Source organism: Oenanthe melanoleuca, chromosome 5 (assembly GCF_029582105.1).
Source record: "Oenanthe melanoleuca isolate GR-GAL-2019-014 chromosome 5, OMel1.0, whole genome shotgun sequence".
Classification (NCBI taxonomy): Eukaryota; Metazoa; Chordata; class Aves; order Passeriformes; family Muscicapidae; genus Oenanthe; species Oenanthe melanoleuca.
Window position 1 is genome coordinate 26,688,801 of NC_079339.1, and position 17,368 is coordinate 26,706,168.

At 36.8% G+C, this 17,368-nt stretch overlaps 1 protein-coding gene across 2 annotated transcripts in view; it reads right to left on the reverse strand.

Annotated features, from left to right (window-relative positions):
• Positions 1-878: 878 nt before the first annotated feature.
• RBM25 (RNA binding motif protein 25) overlaps positions 879-17,368 on the reverse strand; it is a 33,496-nt gene continuing 17,006 nt past the window's right edge. Inside the window, exons 7-19 of one of the 2 annotated variants that reach the window (XM_056493864.1) lie at positions 16,958-17,140; positions 14,701-14,754; positions 14,363-14,446; positions 10,511-10,791; positions 9,458-9,674; positions 9,074-9,163; positions 7,492-7,565; positions 6,641-6,791; positions 5,964-6,288; positions 4,718-4,992; positions 4,183-4,281; positions 3,474-3,521; positions 879-2,451 (exon numbers count right to left, since the gene is read on the reverse strand). In XM_056493864.1, the coding sequence (XP_056349839.1) occupies positions 2,359-2,451; positions 3,474-3,521; positions 4,183-4,281; positions 4,718-4,992; positions 5,964-6,288; positions 6,641-6,791; positions 7,492-7,565; positions 9,074-9,163; positions 9,458-9,674; positions 10,511-10,791; positions 14,363-14,446; positions 14,701-14,754; positions 16,958-17,140 (1,974 nt within the window). In that variant the 3' untranslated portion in view covers positions 879-2,358. The remainder of the gene's footprint in view (positions 2,452-3,473; positions 3,522-4,182; positions 4,282-4,717; positions 4,993-5,963; positions 6,289-6,640; positions 6,792-7,491; positions 7,566-9,073; positions 9,164-9,457; positions 9,675-10,510; positions 10,792-14,362; positions 14,447-14,700; positions 14,755-16,957; positions 17,141-17,368) is intronic. The other variant, XM_056493865.1, reaches the window with a different exon arrangement.

Consider the following 17,368-nt stretch of genomic DNA (forward strand, 5'->3'; position numbering starts at 1 on the left):
CTTTATACTTGCATTCTAAAAGAGGAAAAGCTGATAAGCAAAACCAGAGTTCATCTAGTGAACACTCCTCTCTTCTTCCACTACTGAAGAAAACCTAAACTTCCACAAAACTGATTTTTTAATGATATCACAAAGATTCTATATACTTATTTACCTAGATATTTAACACTCCAGCTTAAAGTTTACGGTCTTTCTCATCCAGGCACCTTCAGTCTCCTTAGGAAAGGAAGAGTACAAGCTTAACTTTAGGGCAGAAATAAACTGAAGTATCACAACTGGAGCTTTCTCTGAAGAATCTGTATGAAGATGTTGGGCAATCTGTTACACAATGTGTTTGTCACATTGGTCTTGTTTAACTATTACTAATGAGAGAGAATGCCATTTACCAGGTCAAAAGGCACTTGTGAAATTCACTCTCCCTCTTCTCTGAATTTCCTACAAACAGAGCAAGCTTTGAATTTATTTACAATTTGAAAACTTTTTGATAAATGGTGATGCAGAACTGTAGAGGGAGAATTATACAGGGAAGTAATTTCTTAGGGTTGCAACCATGAAGTTGCAGAAAAAAATAGGAAGATTGCAACATGTAAGCATACAAACCAAAGCATTCTCAGGCAAACTCAAGCACAACATGAAATTAACATCTCAGCATTACACTTCAAGTTAAAAAAGAACATTTGATGGTGTGTAGTGTAATATCACAGGAATGAGAAAAAACATACTGGGATCACACCTAAATTTGCAGGCTTCTAGTCACCCGATATAAGCAGGAGGTAGTTTTAAAAAAACCCCCACTGCTTATTTGGGAACACTTGATTCAGTAAGCAGTGTTAAATACAATTGCTGCATAAGACTCCAAAAGAATATCAACCCTTAAATCAAATATATACATTTTTAATATCTGAAATATTTACATGGTGGAACCTTTACACGATCCCATTTGTTAAGAACAGTGTTTTCAAGTGTCCTCTCCAGATACAAAGAACTAGTAACTCAAGGTCACAGTTATGTTTTCTGAACAGGTCAACCTGTATCCTTCAGTTAAATACAATATAGAGATACTGGAACACCTTTACTTAATTTGTTTGCTATTAAGAATTGTGTTTCAAAAATTAAAAATAATTTTGAGACTGTTTGCTCCCTGGAACACAGTCCTCCTGCAATCAAAACAGCTCACAGCACATTATAGAATTGACTTCTTACCCAGGTATGAGATAAAAAAAATGCAGTTTACAGTACATGTCATTATTTATACCATATCAGTCTATTTATAAAAAAACATACAAACAAGGCAGGAAAATATTACCCTCTTTTTGTGGACAACAGACTGCATACAGTAGAAAACAAAAGTAAGGGCTAGTTTAACAGTATGGATAAAAACAAGATTTCAACTTTGTTTGAAAACTTATGGTTTAGTTTTCATGTTTTTGGTTTTGTTTTTTGTTTTTTTAAAGAGACGGTTACATCCAAACAGGGCTTTTTGTTTTGTTTCTAAATACTTCAAAAAAATTTTTAAAATAATTTCATTATTAAAAAAAACCATCTGATTATTTTGGAGACAGAAGGGTAAGGTAAGGGAAAGGTAAGGGCTAGAATGAAATTGAGCAGAAGAAAAACAAAAAACCATTAGATAGCACTTACTGAATTTAGGTCCGCTCTTGTTTTAACTGAGCAAATAAAAAACTTCCTGTGATTTGCACTTTCTGGGAAAGAAGCAGAGCATCTGTAAGAGATTAGCTTCCCAGCTTCATTAGTAATTCTTACTGGGCAACAAAGTACCAAGATTACTACTGGTTCACGTTAGAAAGAGAAGTTTGAAGAACTTCTTTTCCAGTCAGATGAAGAGATCAAACAAACACACAAAGCTGTTCTGTGAAAACAGCTCAAGACGCTAATTTTTAAATTGTATTTTGATCATTCTTTAAATAAAAAAGGGGAAGTACGCTCCCAAAAAAACACTGATAAACTTGCAGTAAAATCCTTTGTCTTCATCTGTAACTGATATAGTTCCACGTTAAGTGCAAATGTTTTGCGAAACAGGGGATTTTTTTTTTCTTAATATTTACAAGAATCAAAGTAACATAACAAAATTACCAAAGAGCATGTACAGTAGCTGCAGCTTATAAAACATACCGGTAATTGTACCTCGTGTATTATAAAGAGAACCAATGCAGGATTCGATAACTAATTGAGAAGGGTAAAAGGGGCCTCAGAGCAGAGGACAAAAAAATTCACATTTTCTACATAAAAAAATACAGGTCTCAAGTCTCTGAGAACAGAGAGAATTCAAAGTCTCTGAACAATGGGGGGAAAAAAAGCCCAAAATTGAAATGGAACCCTAGAAGCAAGGAGAGCGCTTTATTTCACTAGGCCAATCTTCTTTGCTTCTGTCTCATATATCAACAACCTCCACATTTTGACTATGAAAACTTCTGCTTCTTCATCTAGTACCTGTAGGAAATACACATTTTATAAATTATTTTTTAGGTTATGCATTCCAGTTATAAAGACAAAATTAGATATATCAGAACTACAAAACAGTCTTTGACAGAGGGACTGAATGAAACTCTGGTGAGTTTGTCTGTCCAGCATCAGTGACTTGACCAGGCACTAACTACACACTTGTATAGTGAACCTGTTGAGCACTTAGAGGTAGAAGCATCAGTAAACTAGTATCCTAAAGTGCTTTGGAGAGAGGCAGAGAAATGACAAGCTTGGAAACAGGACATTCACATGTGGTATTTTCCCTTAAATTACCTCCTCTGCTCATTTTCATTTGAACTTCCTTGGATATTTGTTAAATAAATCCTCAATGGATTTCTCGTCCCTGAATTTATTAACCTAGCTTTTCTTAAATCTGTACAAACTTTTAGCGTCCACAGTGTCTCTCCAAAGTTCCCCAAGTCACCTACTAGTCACACCAAAAACTATCTACCACATTGCACTATGCATGTGGCTCCTACCAACTTTGCCTCCAAGTTTCCTTACTGGAAGAGTGGACAATTAGCTTTTATTCACCTTTCAGTGTATGAAAACATGGTGGAACAGTAGCATTATTTCATAAAGTTTCTCTCTTACAACACAATACAATAAAGACCTTATTCTCTTCCACAGAAAATCACCTTTTGCTCATTAATTAGGAAAAAGACCCATTAAACCACTAATAAAAATCTATTCATAAGACAGAAAAGAAATAAAAGTTTTTAGTTTCTATTTCTGATACAGTTTTTTTATTGTTGATTTTGACATCTACTCTTAGGGACAAAAATTTTTGTTCCACATTTCTGAATATTGAGAAATTCTGAAGAGGGGTCAGTAATTTGTGCTGTAACTGCAAAATAATGCCTGTGCTAGCATGATGTGCTTAATCATATCTAATGCATTTTCTATTACAGACTCTTGCTATTTCACATAATTGACTTTTAGCTACAGTAAAATGTAGAATGTATATCAGTTACAAAATTTCTGCTTACCATAGCAACATCATCCAGTATGCTCTGAGGTGAGCTGTGAGCCATAACCTGAAAGAAACAAACTATTTTAGACTGAAAACTTAGAATAAACCCTATACACATTTTAAAAAAACAAAAAAACAATTATATCCAAGGAATACAGAAAGCTTTGCACATGCAAGCAGCATTTCATCAGGTTCCAGTAATTCTGTAGCAAAAATTAGTACTAGACTGCATCAGAATCCATCATAGGGAATACTAGTATATGGCCAATTACTGAGGAACAAGTTCCAGGAAGCTCCAGAGATTCACAAGTCCTGTATTTGCTGGCTATTCTTACATCTCAATTATGCTTTCTTAATTTAAGGAAAAAGCTTCCCTCCCTTCAACAATAAGCTGCTAATGGAAAGACAAAGGCAAAATTCTCCCTGTATCACTCCTCATAACTGGATTTCTCATCTACATGTTAAGTATTTAATTTTTCTTTCCAGAACCAAGTAAGTTGCCTTTAAATACCATAGAGTTGCATTTACATACATCCATATATAATGTAAGCATGGCAAATATTCAACTTCTGCTTTTGACTTTCTGCTAATCAACTCTGTCACAAAACTCTCAGGACTCGCTTTGCCTCGACAAGCCATTATAAACTGTCATAAACTGGAGTCACTGTTGCAGTTTAAATAGGGAGCAAATCCCCAAATTCACAGAGAACGCAGAAGATACAGACCTTAGAGCAAACAAAGTCAACTAGTGTGGCTTCTTCTTCACCAATATATTCTATTATTTTCTTGTTGATCCATGGTCTAATTCGACGCTCCATTAGTGTCTGGAAAAAAAAATACAACCAAAATGCATAATTACCTTAAATTTCACTCTGTTGCAACAATTGCCCAATAGGCATCTAGAAGACTCAAACAGATATTTAGCAGAAGATACATTTTGCTGTCAGTGAGATAACCCACAGAGATTTGGCACCTGCAATTATTTCTCAGAGCCACTCAAACATGTTTTTACAGTGTCTCTTTTCCTCCTTCCATAAAACTGCTTGATAATTTGTAGCAGCAATTCGAGAAAGACCAAACAAAAACAAGCAAGCATACTTCAGAAGGATTATGTCTGAACAATAAATAGAGGACTCAAATTTGACTTGATGATGATGCTTCAGTCCACTGGGGTCCCAGTAACCTTGTTTTTCTATTCAATTACAATGTTTACTTGGAAAAATCAAGCCTTTTTAGAAATAGTTAAATGAATCAACTTACTGAATCCACAATTGACCAGTCGAGAGGATAAGCAAAGAGCTCTGGTTTTGCTGTGGGAATCTTCTCAATGAGACTCTTAATGTGTTTGCGCTTTTCTTCTGTATTGACACTGCCTTTGATATTGCTTTTATCTTCTTCTCCATAATCCAGGGGAACGAGTTTCCTTTTCCGGGGCACATCGTCGCTGTCTTCATCATCAAATTTATTGAAAACACTATCCACAGCAAGTTTCTTCCTTTTTACAGCATTGGGCTGATTAGGACTGTTGCAGGCACCTACAACACAAAAGGCAGAGTAACATATTCATCAACTGCAACTGAAACCAGTTTGCTCCTCCCCCATTACTTGAGGAATATTGGTTTGTATGCTACATAACCGTCTCTGAATGCCTGGCACTGGCTTTTAATCTATCTCTCAAACTCTGTTACAAAAGTGGCAAACGAGGAACAGATCTTTAACGGAGTTTCTTCAAGACTGACCCATTTGAAAAACAGGTTCTTTTTCTCTGCCCTCTCTCTGAAGGAAGACAATAGTTGAGCCCCAATCTTAGCAAAGGCAGAGCACAGAAGTGAAAGGGTGCAACTCATAAGAAAAGTGTTCATCAGCCTAGTACCATATAGTCTCTCATCATTCAAGATACAACACAGTGTGAGCTCAAAGTGCAGCCTGGCATAACTTAACCAAAATAGTAAATAATAAATGCACAAACCTTCTGGAATACAAATGTTCTTAGTTCTGCTGCCCAGAACTAAATTTTTTTTAAATGGCAGGAAATTGCTAAAGTACTAAGGAACTCTAAGCTCAAATTTCACCGTCATTAGTTCACTGTGATATTCTAAAAGAAAGAAAAAAATTTCTAATTTTTTTTCCCTTTAAAAGGGTGTTAAGTAAACATTAAAACTGCCTATGAAAAGTACCAATGAGTTTTAAAAGAGATATATATTGATATATTAAGGTGAAAAAGCATGTAAAAATAACCAATCCCAGCTCAGAACATTCCTACAGAAATTAGCCCTTGAACATGCCTAAAATTCCCTCCTTTTTTGCCCTCAAGGTTTTGGATGAAGCGAGATCTATAAAATCTATCTTCTGGATAAGTCAACTCAAGTACAGCACCTGGGTAACAACTACTTGATCTAAGTACATCAAACCATACAACACATTTGGAAAACCATGTGGTTACTCAGCTTGACAATTGTTATTTCCATGATCCCATATGGAAGATTGAAATAAAACATAAACTTGCCCAATTTGAGGCTGAGTCCTATTTTGGGCCGATGCTCCTCCAGTTGCTGTTGTTCAGGTGAATTTTCATGAGGGATTATAATGCCACAGGGAGATTCATCACCAGGTGTGTTAGGAGTTGCATTTCCACTAGCAGAAGAAACAGATGGAGCAGAACTGATGGGTCGTAAAGTTGGTTTAAGGCAGGGCTTTTGTTCAGGCTCCTCCTCCTCTTCCTCTGGCTCTTCTCTTTTTTCTTCTTTTTCTGCCTTGTCTTCCTCTTCCTCCTCAGATTCTGGCTCTTGTTTTATTTGTGGCTGCCTACGCCGCTCAGCCTCCTGCTCCATCTACAATGAGACAGACCATTAGCAAAAACAGAAACTCTCAAAACCAGTACTGTTTGAAAAGAATCTAAAGATCCTCCTCTTTAGAAGACTATTAGTCAAGAAAAAAACCATGTAACTACTGGCATTCTTCTAAGGAATACTGATTAATTCAAATTTGTTTTCAAAATGGATCAAATCTGGATGTTAATCTAGAAAGTTTTTTTTTGTTTCCATTGTTCTTATTGCCTATCTGAACTCTTTGTAAGAGAAAGTGAATAGAGAAAATAGTAAATATCAGTCCTCTTACACAATTTTGCTCATTACAACCAGAATACAAAGGAATCTTTGTTCTGTCAGACCAACAGTAACTCACCCTCTGGAGTTCTGCATCAGGATCTGGATGTCCTTCAGCCAGAAGACGCTGTCTAATTTCTTCTAATTCTTCCTTTTCCCTTTTCCTGTCTCGTTCATCTGCTTCCATCTCTTTCTCCCTGTCTCGTAGCCTCTTCTGAAGAGCACTACCCCTACAAAAAATAAATATTTTTCATTGAGAGAACATTTCAATGAGGGGCTTGTACCACAATACAAGAAAAACTTCATACAGATATATCTCCCACTAAATGAAAATAAGATTCAAAAGAGCATCTGGGAACCTCTGGTTTTGTAACAGAAGAGCCTTAAGATACCAGTTCTCAACCTTACTGTCCAGAATCTACCCCCACCACATTAAACACAAGTAGAATATGTGGCTGCTGATCTCTTTAGAGGAAGAATCAGGTTTTATAGACTTTTGGCAAGAACCACTTCAGCTAAATTAGTTTTATGCAAATATTAGTTAGTCCCATGCTGAAGGATGTTCCCAATTGTTTACATTAACAAGCTTTTTCTTCATATTATTTACAGCTTCTTTGCAGTGAACTACTTAGAGGCATGCTTGTTCCCTTGTCCAGCACCTTATTTTGACAATACACTGACCTCTGCCCTGCCTCACAGAAGTAAAGTGATAGGAATGAGCAGCTACACCCAAGCATTAACCAGTAGAAGCAAGGAGCTTCCCTTCTCCCTCTGTCATTTATGAAGTGACACTAAAAAAAATTAGGTAATTATAACCCTTACATTGTCACATTACCAGTCAAATATAAACTCCATAAGCCTCTGCCAACAAATCATACAATTATGTTAAAATAACAATGAATCTTTTTTGTTAGGAATACAAAGACATACCTGTAGTATTTTGGATCATCTCTGTCATCATCATAATCTTCTAAGAATTCTTTCAACCGTTTGGCTTCTTTTGCCTGCAAGGAATTGAAACTTAAATAATGATTTCTGGTTTCCTTTCCAAGAGTAAAATTTGTTGATGTTACTAGCAAATTGAACTAAAAATACAAAGTTTTCCAAACAGAAAATGGAAAAGTTTTGGTATTGCTTCCAGAGGGTCCACTGGTATTCTGTCACTGATTTGAATAAATATACACATGTATATATATTTATCTGGGCTTTTTTGTTTTACATTACAGATAATGAGGATCAAAAGTTCCTTTTCTTCAAATCCTTTAAGTCTGCTACTGAGTATTTTAACATGGCAGCCTAAGTGTATTTTATCAGTACTGCTTTGTTTCAAGAGCTTTTTAAGACAGTCATGCACAGAAACAAATCTGATGGCTACTCCTAGGATAAGCACTTTCCTGTTGTGGTACTGATACAAACTATGTGGCACTAATGTACAGGCCTAAATGGTATTAATCTACAGGCCTAATACTGTAGGGGGCAAGGGAGAAAGAGAGGAGGCACTTTCTCCCCCTCTGATACAATGAACAGGTAAAACCCTCAGTTCTTTAAGGAAAATTAAATTAGGACCTTCTAACTTGTATTTAAGCAATAGCCTTAAATCAACAGTAATGTATTTCTGTGCACATGACTTTAAGAAATGAATTATGATTATGGTTGTAATTTCAGCACAAAATGAAACACTGCTTTCTACAACTGCCATCCATAGCCAGCATGCAGGAGGATTTGAAATGGAAAATACACTTAAGTCAATTTCAAACATTTTTCCCCCCTCATGCATTTAGAGGACAAACCTGGACTCCCCACAAAAGTATGCATTTGAAGCAATTTCTAACCCATTGTTTACTCTCTCAACATATTCTCTCCTCTGGGAAACTATGAAGTGAAATAACACCCCTAAAACTTAAAATAACTTCTGTATGCTTTTGCACAAAACTATGAGACTACAAAATTATCTATCTTCCAAAGGTGTCTTTTCCAAGTGTTACATTGGTAACTGTGATAATTTCACACCTAATGAGCTAAGGACAGGCATTTATAAAGTGCTTAGATATATTCTAGAATATTACATTATATCTCATAGACGATAAATATATCTCATATATTTAAAAGGTCTGGGCATATGAACAGGTTGGAGGTTAAAAAAACAGGTCTAGTTCCACCTGCATGACATGGAACACACAGTAGGCTTTGTCACCAATCTGACACAAGTTATAGCTGTAATGAGTGTGTGATGATCAGACCACAGTATTTTGAAGCTGCCTACTTCTCACTCTTCTGCCTTCACAAGACCAAACCACTAGGCTTTGTTTGTCAGACTAAATGGTACTCCCACTTACTAGACATCTTCTGTTTCAAGTCTGTTAAATGGGGATTTTTCTGATATAAGAACACTCACGGCCTTTAAACAAAATGAGAGCTTTATTACTATCCATAAACATAACAGTAGAATATTCCATTCTAAATGGAATAAGAACAAGGCAGGGAAAATTCCTGGTTAAACTATAAGCCTTACCATTTCCCGTCTTCTTTCTTCTTCCCTCTCAGCCTCTTTTTCATATTCCCGACTTTTCTTTCGTTCTCTGATTTCCCAGTTTTTAAGACGCTGCAACAGAAGAAAATATACTTCAGTCCTCAAAAACATTATGAACAGCAGTACTACCTCAAAGTTAGTTTGGATTGTTGCTTAAAGTAACTGTACTATAAATGATTTGCTTAATTTTAATTTAAAACATCAGAACAAAAAGTCTTTTTTGACAGTGACTTACACATTCTGCTCCAGCTCATATATTCAAAGTATTAAAAACATATCTAGGAAAAGGAGAATGATGTATTTTATACTGGAGGACTTGTTATCAACTCTCAGAAACATTTTCTTATTTAAAAAATTTCAACCTACCTCTTGATATGCAGCTTCCTTTTCACGAAGTTTCCTTTCCAGTTTTCGTCGTTCGTAGGCATCTTCTTCATCTTCTTCTCGGTCTCTCTTCTTATCCTTTTCCCGCTCTCTTTCCCGTTCTCTCTCCCGTTCCCGCTCTCTCTCCCGTTCCCTCTCGCGTTCTCGTTCTCTTTCCCTCTCGCGTTCTCGTTCTCTTTCCCTGTCTCTGCTTTTTTCTCTGAAGGAAGAAAAAAACCCCAATTTTCAGTACAGAGCCTTCCTCTCCATTCAATCAAATGATTAAAAGCATCTTAGAGGTTATTTTTCTTCTGCAAGTGTAGAAGATCATTAGCTGCACAGAAATGAGTGTAAAATCAGTACTTACTGATGGGCATTCAAAAACCCACTAAAAGTAGTTGTTTGAACACTAACCATTAAATAGCAATACCTACAGAAACTAAGCATGAGCATATGGTAATTTCTTATCAGACTGTGTTAGCAGGCAAAACCACCAGAAATAAAGGGTATCCTTAACAAATCTTTCATGTTCATGTGACTTACAGACAATTTTAACACTTCTCACAAGATGATTTAATGTGAAAGCAGCACTTGGAATATGATTAATTACAACTTTAAAGAGTAGTCTCCTTGCTTTTACTAAAAAATTAACAATCTAAACAAAAAATCCAAACTAACTGAAAAGAAACCCCAAAATCCAACCAAGAAGCCCACCATGTAACAAAGAAAATGATAAAACCTGCTTAAGCTAAAAAACACCACAAACATAAGATAACCTTAAGCAGGAATAAAGCTTATAATGAAAAATAGGAGATACCTGAGATAAAACCAGAATGCTTAAAACATAATTGGAGACTTGCTTACTGCATATTGCAGTTTTTATATTCTTGTGCTGCAGGGGAAATCAAGTATTCTCCCAATTTGGATTTCCTGCTGTTTCTCTGATCTTCCACAAGGATCAGTCTCTTTTGAATGGCAGCTGATGTACTGAACTATATGCATTTAGTAAACAGCACTAAGAAAAAGTGAAATAAATAGCAACTGAAGTACATTTACCTCGACCTGCTCCGATCCTTGTTGCGATCTGAACTCCTTTCACGATCTCTGTCACGGTCTCTGTCTCGTTCGCGGTCTCTGTCTCGGTCCTTAGTTCGGTCACGATCCCTATCTCGCTCCCGTTCACGCTCCCGTTCCTTCTCCTTCTCTCGTTCACGTTCCCTCTCTCTTTCACGCTCCCTCCTTTCTCGTTCACGCTCCCGTTCCCTTTCTCTTTCTCTGCGTTCTTTTTCAATTTCCTGTCTTTCTTTCTCCTTTTTGCCTTTTTCCTCCTCCAGTTTCTAAAAACCAACAAGAGAACTTTCATAGTTAATTTGGTATTTACACAAACTAGATATTCCCGACGCAACACACAAGGCTGGTAATGGATATACCAAAACCGCCACTAACTTTAAAATATTAAATAGGGTTTGGTGGGTATTTTTTGGAACTCATAAGTATGGAATCAAAATGCAGCAATCACAAGACTAAGTTTTGTGCAAAAGCACAGATCTACACAGACCAGCAATCTCCAACCTTAGTAGAGTAGGGCTGGCCTTGTATTATGAGCTGACTAAACTGCACATTCAGAGTGCACTACCGGTCATGACTCAGGTGGGACTCAAATTCTACTGGCCCTATAAGCCAGTTGGGTACAAGTAAAGTCAACTTCCAGCTGATAAAATTAACTCTGTTCAATTAGGAAAATATATTTCAGCAGAATGCTTACTGGGACAGTGAGTTGTTTCCCAAAAAGTCTTGGCACACCAAAACCATCCTAGATAAAACTCGGGTAAAGAAATATATCCACTTACACATGGTGCATGTGGTTAAACAGTGAAGAGAACTGTCACTTTTCCCCTTTTCCCTCCCTAAAAAAGTTCTAAGTGTTCATTGGTAAGAACTGGACTCTGCAGAATGCAATCTTAACTTCCACCGCTGCAAGATGGAGACAGTTAAAAAAAAGGTTGGAAACAGCTCTTTTGAAACACAGAAACTAAAGGTTACCTGCTACAGTTTTACTAAAAATTGTACAAAATTGCCACTTTTTTCATATAGAAACAGTTCTTATGACCAGAATTCCTATAAGACAATAGAAAATACATCAACAGAATGATAGATAAATCCATCCTTGGAAGCAATTGTTTTGTGTTAACTTACAGATGCTGTGCTAGGACATGGACCGCCAACACTGGATTAACCTTGCCTATTAGCTATGCTTCTGGGAGGAAGAGCAAGTACACGGTTCACAAATATACCAAATAACAACCAAATATACCAAATTTCAACCTGATGGATGCAAGAATACCACTTTTTGAACAAATATTGAGCAGAATAAACAGGTTTATCCCCTTTGGCTCCACGTTTACCATCACTGAAATGAAATTAAAAACTGGAACAATGAAACAGCATTTTCTCTGGTTTGTGGTTTTTTCGTTCTTTTCTTTTAAACAAAGAATTTAAGACAACTTTAAAAAGCAATCTTACCTGATAAGTGTTCTTCTGCCATAGGCACAGGGACCAGAGAACTGACAAAGGATTACAGAAATAAAGCTAATTCACTAGTGATTAATGTATCCAGTGAAACTATGCTGCATTGATAACACAATACAGGCAAACCCATGTTGGATACATCGAAATCACGAAAGGAAAAAGGGACTAAAAATGGTGGGAACTGGTAGAAAACTGATGTGAAAAAAAAACCAACTTAGATCCTATAATATACATTGGGCTGAAAAACTACTTTCTAAGGACTGTATTATCCAGGAGCTTTACAGCGTTAAACCTCAGTAGGGTCAAGTGGTAAACTAGGTTGTCAACTTTTAAAAACAACTTACCTCAAATTTCATATACTTTTAAAGAAAGTTTACATACTGAAGTGGTTGATACTTACAGGTTATCTTAGATGTTCCAATAGGAATTTCTTTTAGTAGTTGAACTCCTACTTTTTTACCACTCTCAAAAACTTTGTTTATGGTGAGATTTCTCAAGAGAGTGGGTTTCTTTCTTTTATTAAAAATATATTCACAGAAGTGTGAATACACATGCACAAGTTTTGGTTTAATAAAATCCTTTTCCTAAGTCCATTTTCTTAAAATCCAATTGAAAAAATAAACTGGTTTATTTTGTAATCAAAATCCGACCTCAGTCAACTCCTGTAAACCTAAATAAAAGGATCTAACAGGGTAATGGGATGGGAACAGTATCAGATAAACTGAAGTAATGAACAGAAATGAACAGGTAGAAGAATTATAAATCTTACCTTGAGCTCTCTTCAGACTCGTCCGTGCTGTAAATGGACGCCCCCTGCAATGCTGACACCCTGACAGTCTGTTGTTATTGTTTATAAACTCATACCAAAAACATGCAAAGGTTCACTGTGCTCACTAGCCCGCTGTTAAGGATTCAACAGCCCCTTTTAAACATATCCAATATACACAATGACTACTTCCAGTTGATTTTTAATGTTAATAAACCCAAAACAGCTCCCCCCCAATACAAATCAAGGGCAGTGAAATGCCCAACAGCTTCTGAAACACTGAAGCTTGTTTTTTGTTTGTTTTGTTTGCAATTTAAAAAAGAGTATTACTTGTTTGCATTTTAGTATCAGTGACAACTCGGGGCTCGGAATTGAACAAAATTCTACTGAAGTTTCACCACTAACCAGCTTCACATTCAATTGCTGAGCATCTCCAGATGACTTTTTCTAGATTTTCCCCCCAGGTTTCTATCTTGAACAACTTTGGCCAAGAGAAAAACTGAAAACATGTACATACAATAACACGTAGTCACCTGTGTTCATATTGATACAGTTGCATGAAAATCTGGTACCATCCCCAGTGACTGCATGTGGTAAAGCTGAACAACATGGGCACACTTCACCTTGCTGTATCTTCAACATTTTCTTTAATGTTGATTTGAGGGTATTTTGAAAGAAAAGTGTGTGCTCAAAAGAGCAGCTTGTTGATATTCCCTAGGCCAAGGACAACTCCAATCTTGTTGGGGAAAAATTAATACCAACTTTAACCTAAACATTAAAATAAGAACATCACATGCATAGCTGTGCTCTCCGATCCGCAAGTATCACTTTCCAAAGCAGAAACATTCACGTATGCACTAGCATTAGTGGAAACTTCTGTAAGTGGGGACCCTGGGATGGGACTTGATGTGCACAAACATTTCCAAGCCAGTTACCCCTTTGCATATTTTTCTGAGGGGGCATCCATAAGTATAATAAAAAACAGAAACTCATACTTACATCCTATTCCATGTTACTTTCCAAGCTGTGAGTTTCATCTTGCATTAGTCACCATATGATCTCTATCATAATGGTGGGGGTCAATGAATAGATTAGCTTTATGGGAATTTACAGTTCTTCCATGCATCTAAAGTTTGGTAAGTCTGGTAACCACTGACCTAGTTTTAATCTTCCCCCACTCTTAACTTAGAACTATTAAAATAAAAGACTTTAATTTAATTCACGTTTCATCTCTCCAAAAATCTTGGATAATGTTACAAATCTACCTAGAGAAACACACTTAAGTGTATGTCTTATACTGCAGCCCCGTTTAGCCTTCACTTACAAATATCTTGACTTAATGTATGTGTAGCAACTTAAGCTGCCTTTATTCATGCTGAAGTGAGAAGACTGAAAAATACTTTGTAGCAATCAAAGTCTTAGCATAAAGATGTCACAGGCCACTTTAACGTGGCAACTGTCTTTTTCTGACTTGTAAAGAACTACATGTATATTAAACCTAATATAAACATAATTTTAAGTGATATTGCAATGTACAGCTAAATTTTATAATTGTGTTTTTTTGGATTTTGCAAAAGCCTAATTTGTATCAAGCGCAAAAACAAGAATACTACCTTGTGTGTGTCTCTGAATTTACTGATCTCTCTTGATATCAGGTCTCTTTTGTCTTCCTCCATTTCTATAGCATTTATATCCTCCTAAAAAACAAGGGGGACAGGAGTAAAAGCATTAACAGCCATCTGTACAAACACAGGAGAACAAGAGAAAAGCTGAAGGTTAGAAGTTTTCAACCAGTCTTGCAAGAGATAAATAAAGTCCTGCAGTACCAAACCTGACAGTCTGATGTTAATGAGTGGAAAAAAAAAAAAAAAAAAATCAGATGGACAAGAGTCACAAATCTGGCAACTAGCAGTAAACATAGTCATTGTCAAAGCCTACAATGTAAACGAACCTTGGTGATGAGTGGATAAGGTATCAGTGGGGCCACTGGAAATCTGCGGAAAATCTGCGGAAAAATCCACGGAGATTTTTTTTTTTAAAAATAGATTGCATACTACTCTGAAAAACAATGTTTTGTATGTTTGTACTACAAAGCAATATTGTATTGCTGTGATCTCATTTCTTTGATTCAACAAAGTTACAGAAGAACCTCGCTAATTCTCCCTTTGCTGAACTACTTAAAAACACATAGTGACGTCTCATGTTAGTAAGACTTCACTGAATTACAAGTGTACTACAGGATATTAGTATGCTATGGTAGCATCAGAAACAAGGCTAAGCTACACTTGCCAAAATAAATAAGTACATTTGAAGTGGGTATGTCTTGATTTTATTTACTCGCTAATTCGCAGAATTTGGTAGATTGCACCTGCTCTTATAGTGCGAATTAGCGAGGTTCCCCCGTGCTTGAAATTGAAAACCAGATTCCACTCACTCTCAGCTCCCCACACACATTTTCAACTCCCCCACAGCAGTCATGCCTTCACCCAGAAAAACTAACAGCCTCTGCTGCTAACATGAGTGGGAGTCACCTCCACACCCAGCTCTTCAGGGGACAACAGCCCCAAAACTGGTAACTTTCCACACCCCCCTCACCGCCCCCACAATATATCTGCATCCACCTTCCCTTTCCCCCCCACCCTCAACAGTCTCTCTCCCCTCTCCTTTATGGACAAGGGAACCACAAGCTAGTACCATCCCTCCACTCCCACTTCTATCCACACAGCACAAAGATGGCAACTTCAAAGTTTCTTGTCTTCCTTCCCAGTATGGGAAGGATGATGGGGTGCAATTTCAACCCACAAGTGCTGCATATTTTAAAAGAGCTTATTTGGCTACTTGACTAGCTCAGATTAGTAAAGTTCTACACAACACAGAGCTAAGAGAAAATCGCTCTGTCACAAGGACATACTCAGCACCCAGCTCTTCATGACTGCAAAGGTCTCTTAAAATGTTTAACTGCCTGGCATTATCCATGGCCATATATATGTATATTTACCCAGAGGACAATAGACATTTTAACAGCACTTGTAACAAAAAAATACAGCTGATAGCATTAGACAGTGACTCATTTGCAAATTGTCAAGAAAACATCTTCTCCCAAAGGGAGGGAGAGGAAAGAAAAACAAATTCTCAGCTCAGCACTTTTATACCTCAGGTTGGCCAAGACTAGCAAGGTTGTGGGAAGATAGACTTGCTCCCTTGAGGGAGATGTTTCTTGCACCACATTTAAACTCCATAAGCTTTTGAAACTGTACCACTGCCTTGGAATAGGTACTTTGCAGAAGACTTAAGTGGGTAAAAATCTTGGTCAAACAATTTTCCAATCTCTTTCATATAAGGTGCAGAATGGTAGTTGGGAAAGCCCATTTTCTCATGGGCAGAAACTCTGCTGGAAAAGCTAAGTCTGAGTTTGCTTATCCTTGTTCTTCCATCTCCATTTTGTTTTAATCCATAAAAAGGTCATTCACAGAAGCAGGTCTAAACCAGAACATTCACTCCTGCTTAACATGATTTTTTTCATATTGCACAAGATAGGAAAGTCGGCTGACCAAATCCAGCCAAATTGAGATGTGTTTAAAAGTGATTTTGCAAGGCAGGAAGATTACAATATGCCTTTCATCCCTGAAGGAACCTTTCAAGGACACACACAACTAATGAAGCACTTCCACATATGGGTAGACAGCTGCAATCAGTTGGACCAAGGCACACTACAAGAATGCATTCTATAAGCAGAGAGAAGAATTTTGTTAAAAACTACCAAATTCGTGGCATTACAATAGCACCCTGGCATCCTTCACTGGAAGTGGATGGTATGCAGGAACTCTTTACAGTTGTTTTTTAAGTTATCTGAAAAACCCTACATGCACATACAGATTAAACTGCACTAAATTCAGTATTTCCACCTTCAGAGGGATGAAAGGTTGGTTCAGTCCTGCCCAGATTCAAACCTGATGTTCCAAGAAGTTTACGTGCTTAAATACCTAAACCATCCTGAAGGGAAGGTGTCTATAACTGACTAGCTTTCAGCTCAAAAAAAGTAAAAAAAAAAAAAAAAAAAGAAAAAGAAACTGCTGCTGACATCAATGCTTGTTGATTTGTTTTCTCATCAGAAGTTTAGGTTTAAAGTATTTGCACAAGGTTTGGCCATTATATAAAGGTGAGTTGAAGAAAAAAAAATCTGTTTTGTCCAAAATCAAAACACATACGTCCTCCTTCTTTTCCTTTTTCTTCTTCCTGGGGTGAGAGTCAGATTCCTGGGAGGGGGCATTGAGCTCGCTGGAATATTCTCGTATTAAGACTTCAATGGCCCCTTTAATTATCTGATCTCTTCTCTTTGTTTCCTCATCCAGTGCTTCATCATCATCATTTGTTGTCTCCGGTCTGGAGTTCTAAGGAAAAATGGCAAAGCGACAGGACTTAACAAACTGAGCAACAATAGTGATTTTATCAGAAGTTCACCTCTCATCATCACATTCATGCCCCTACAGTATTTACTATAGAAAAAAAAAAAAAAAAAAACAAACAAAAAAAAATTAACAAACCCATACAAAAAAAACTCAACAAAACAACGCATCACATGAAAATCAAACCACCTAAAAATACAAGTAATTATCAAT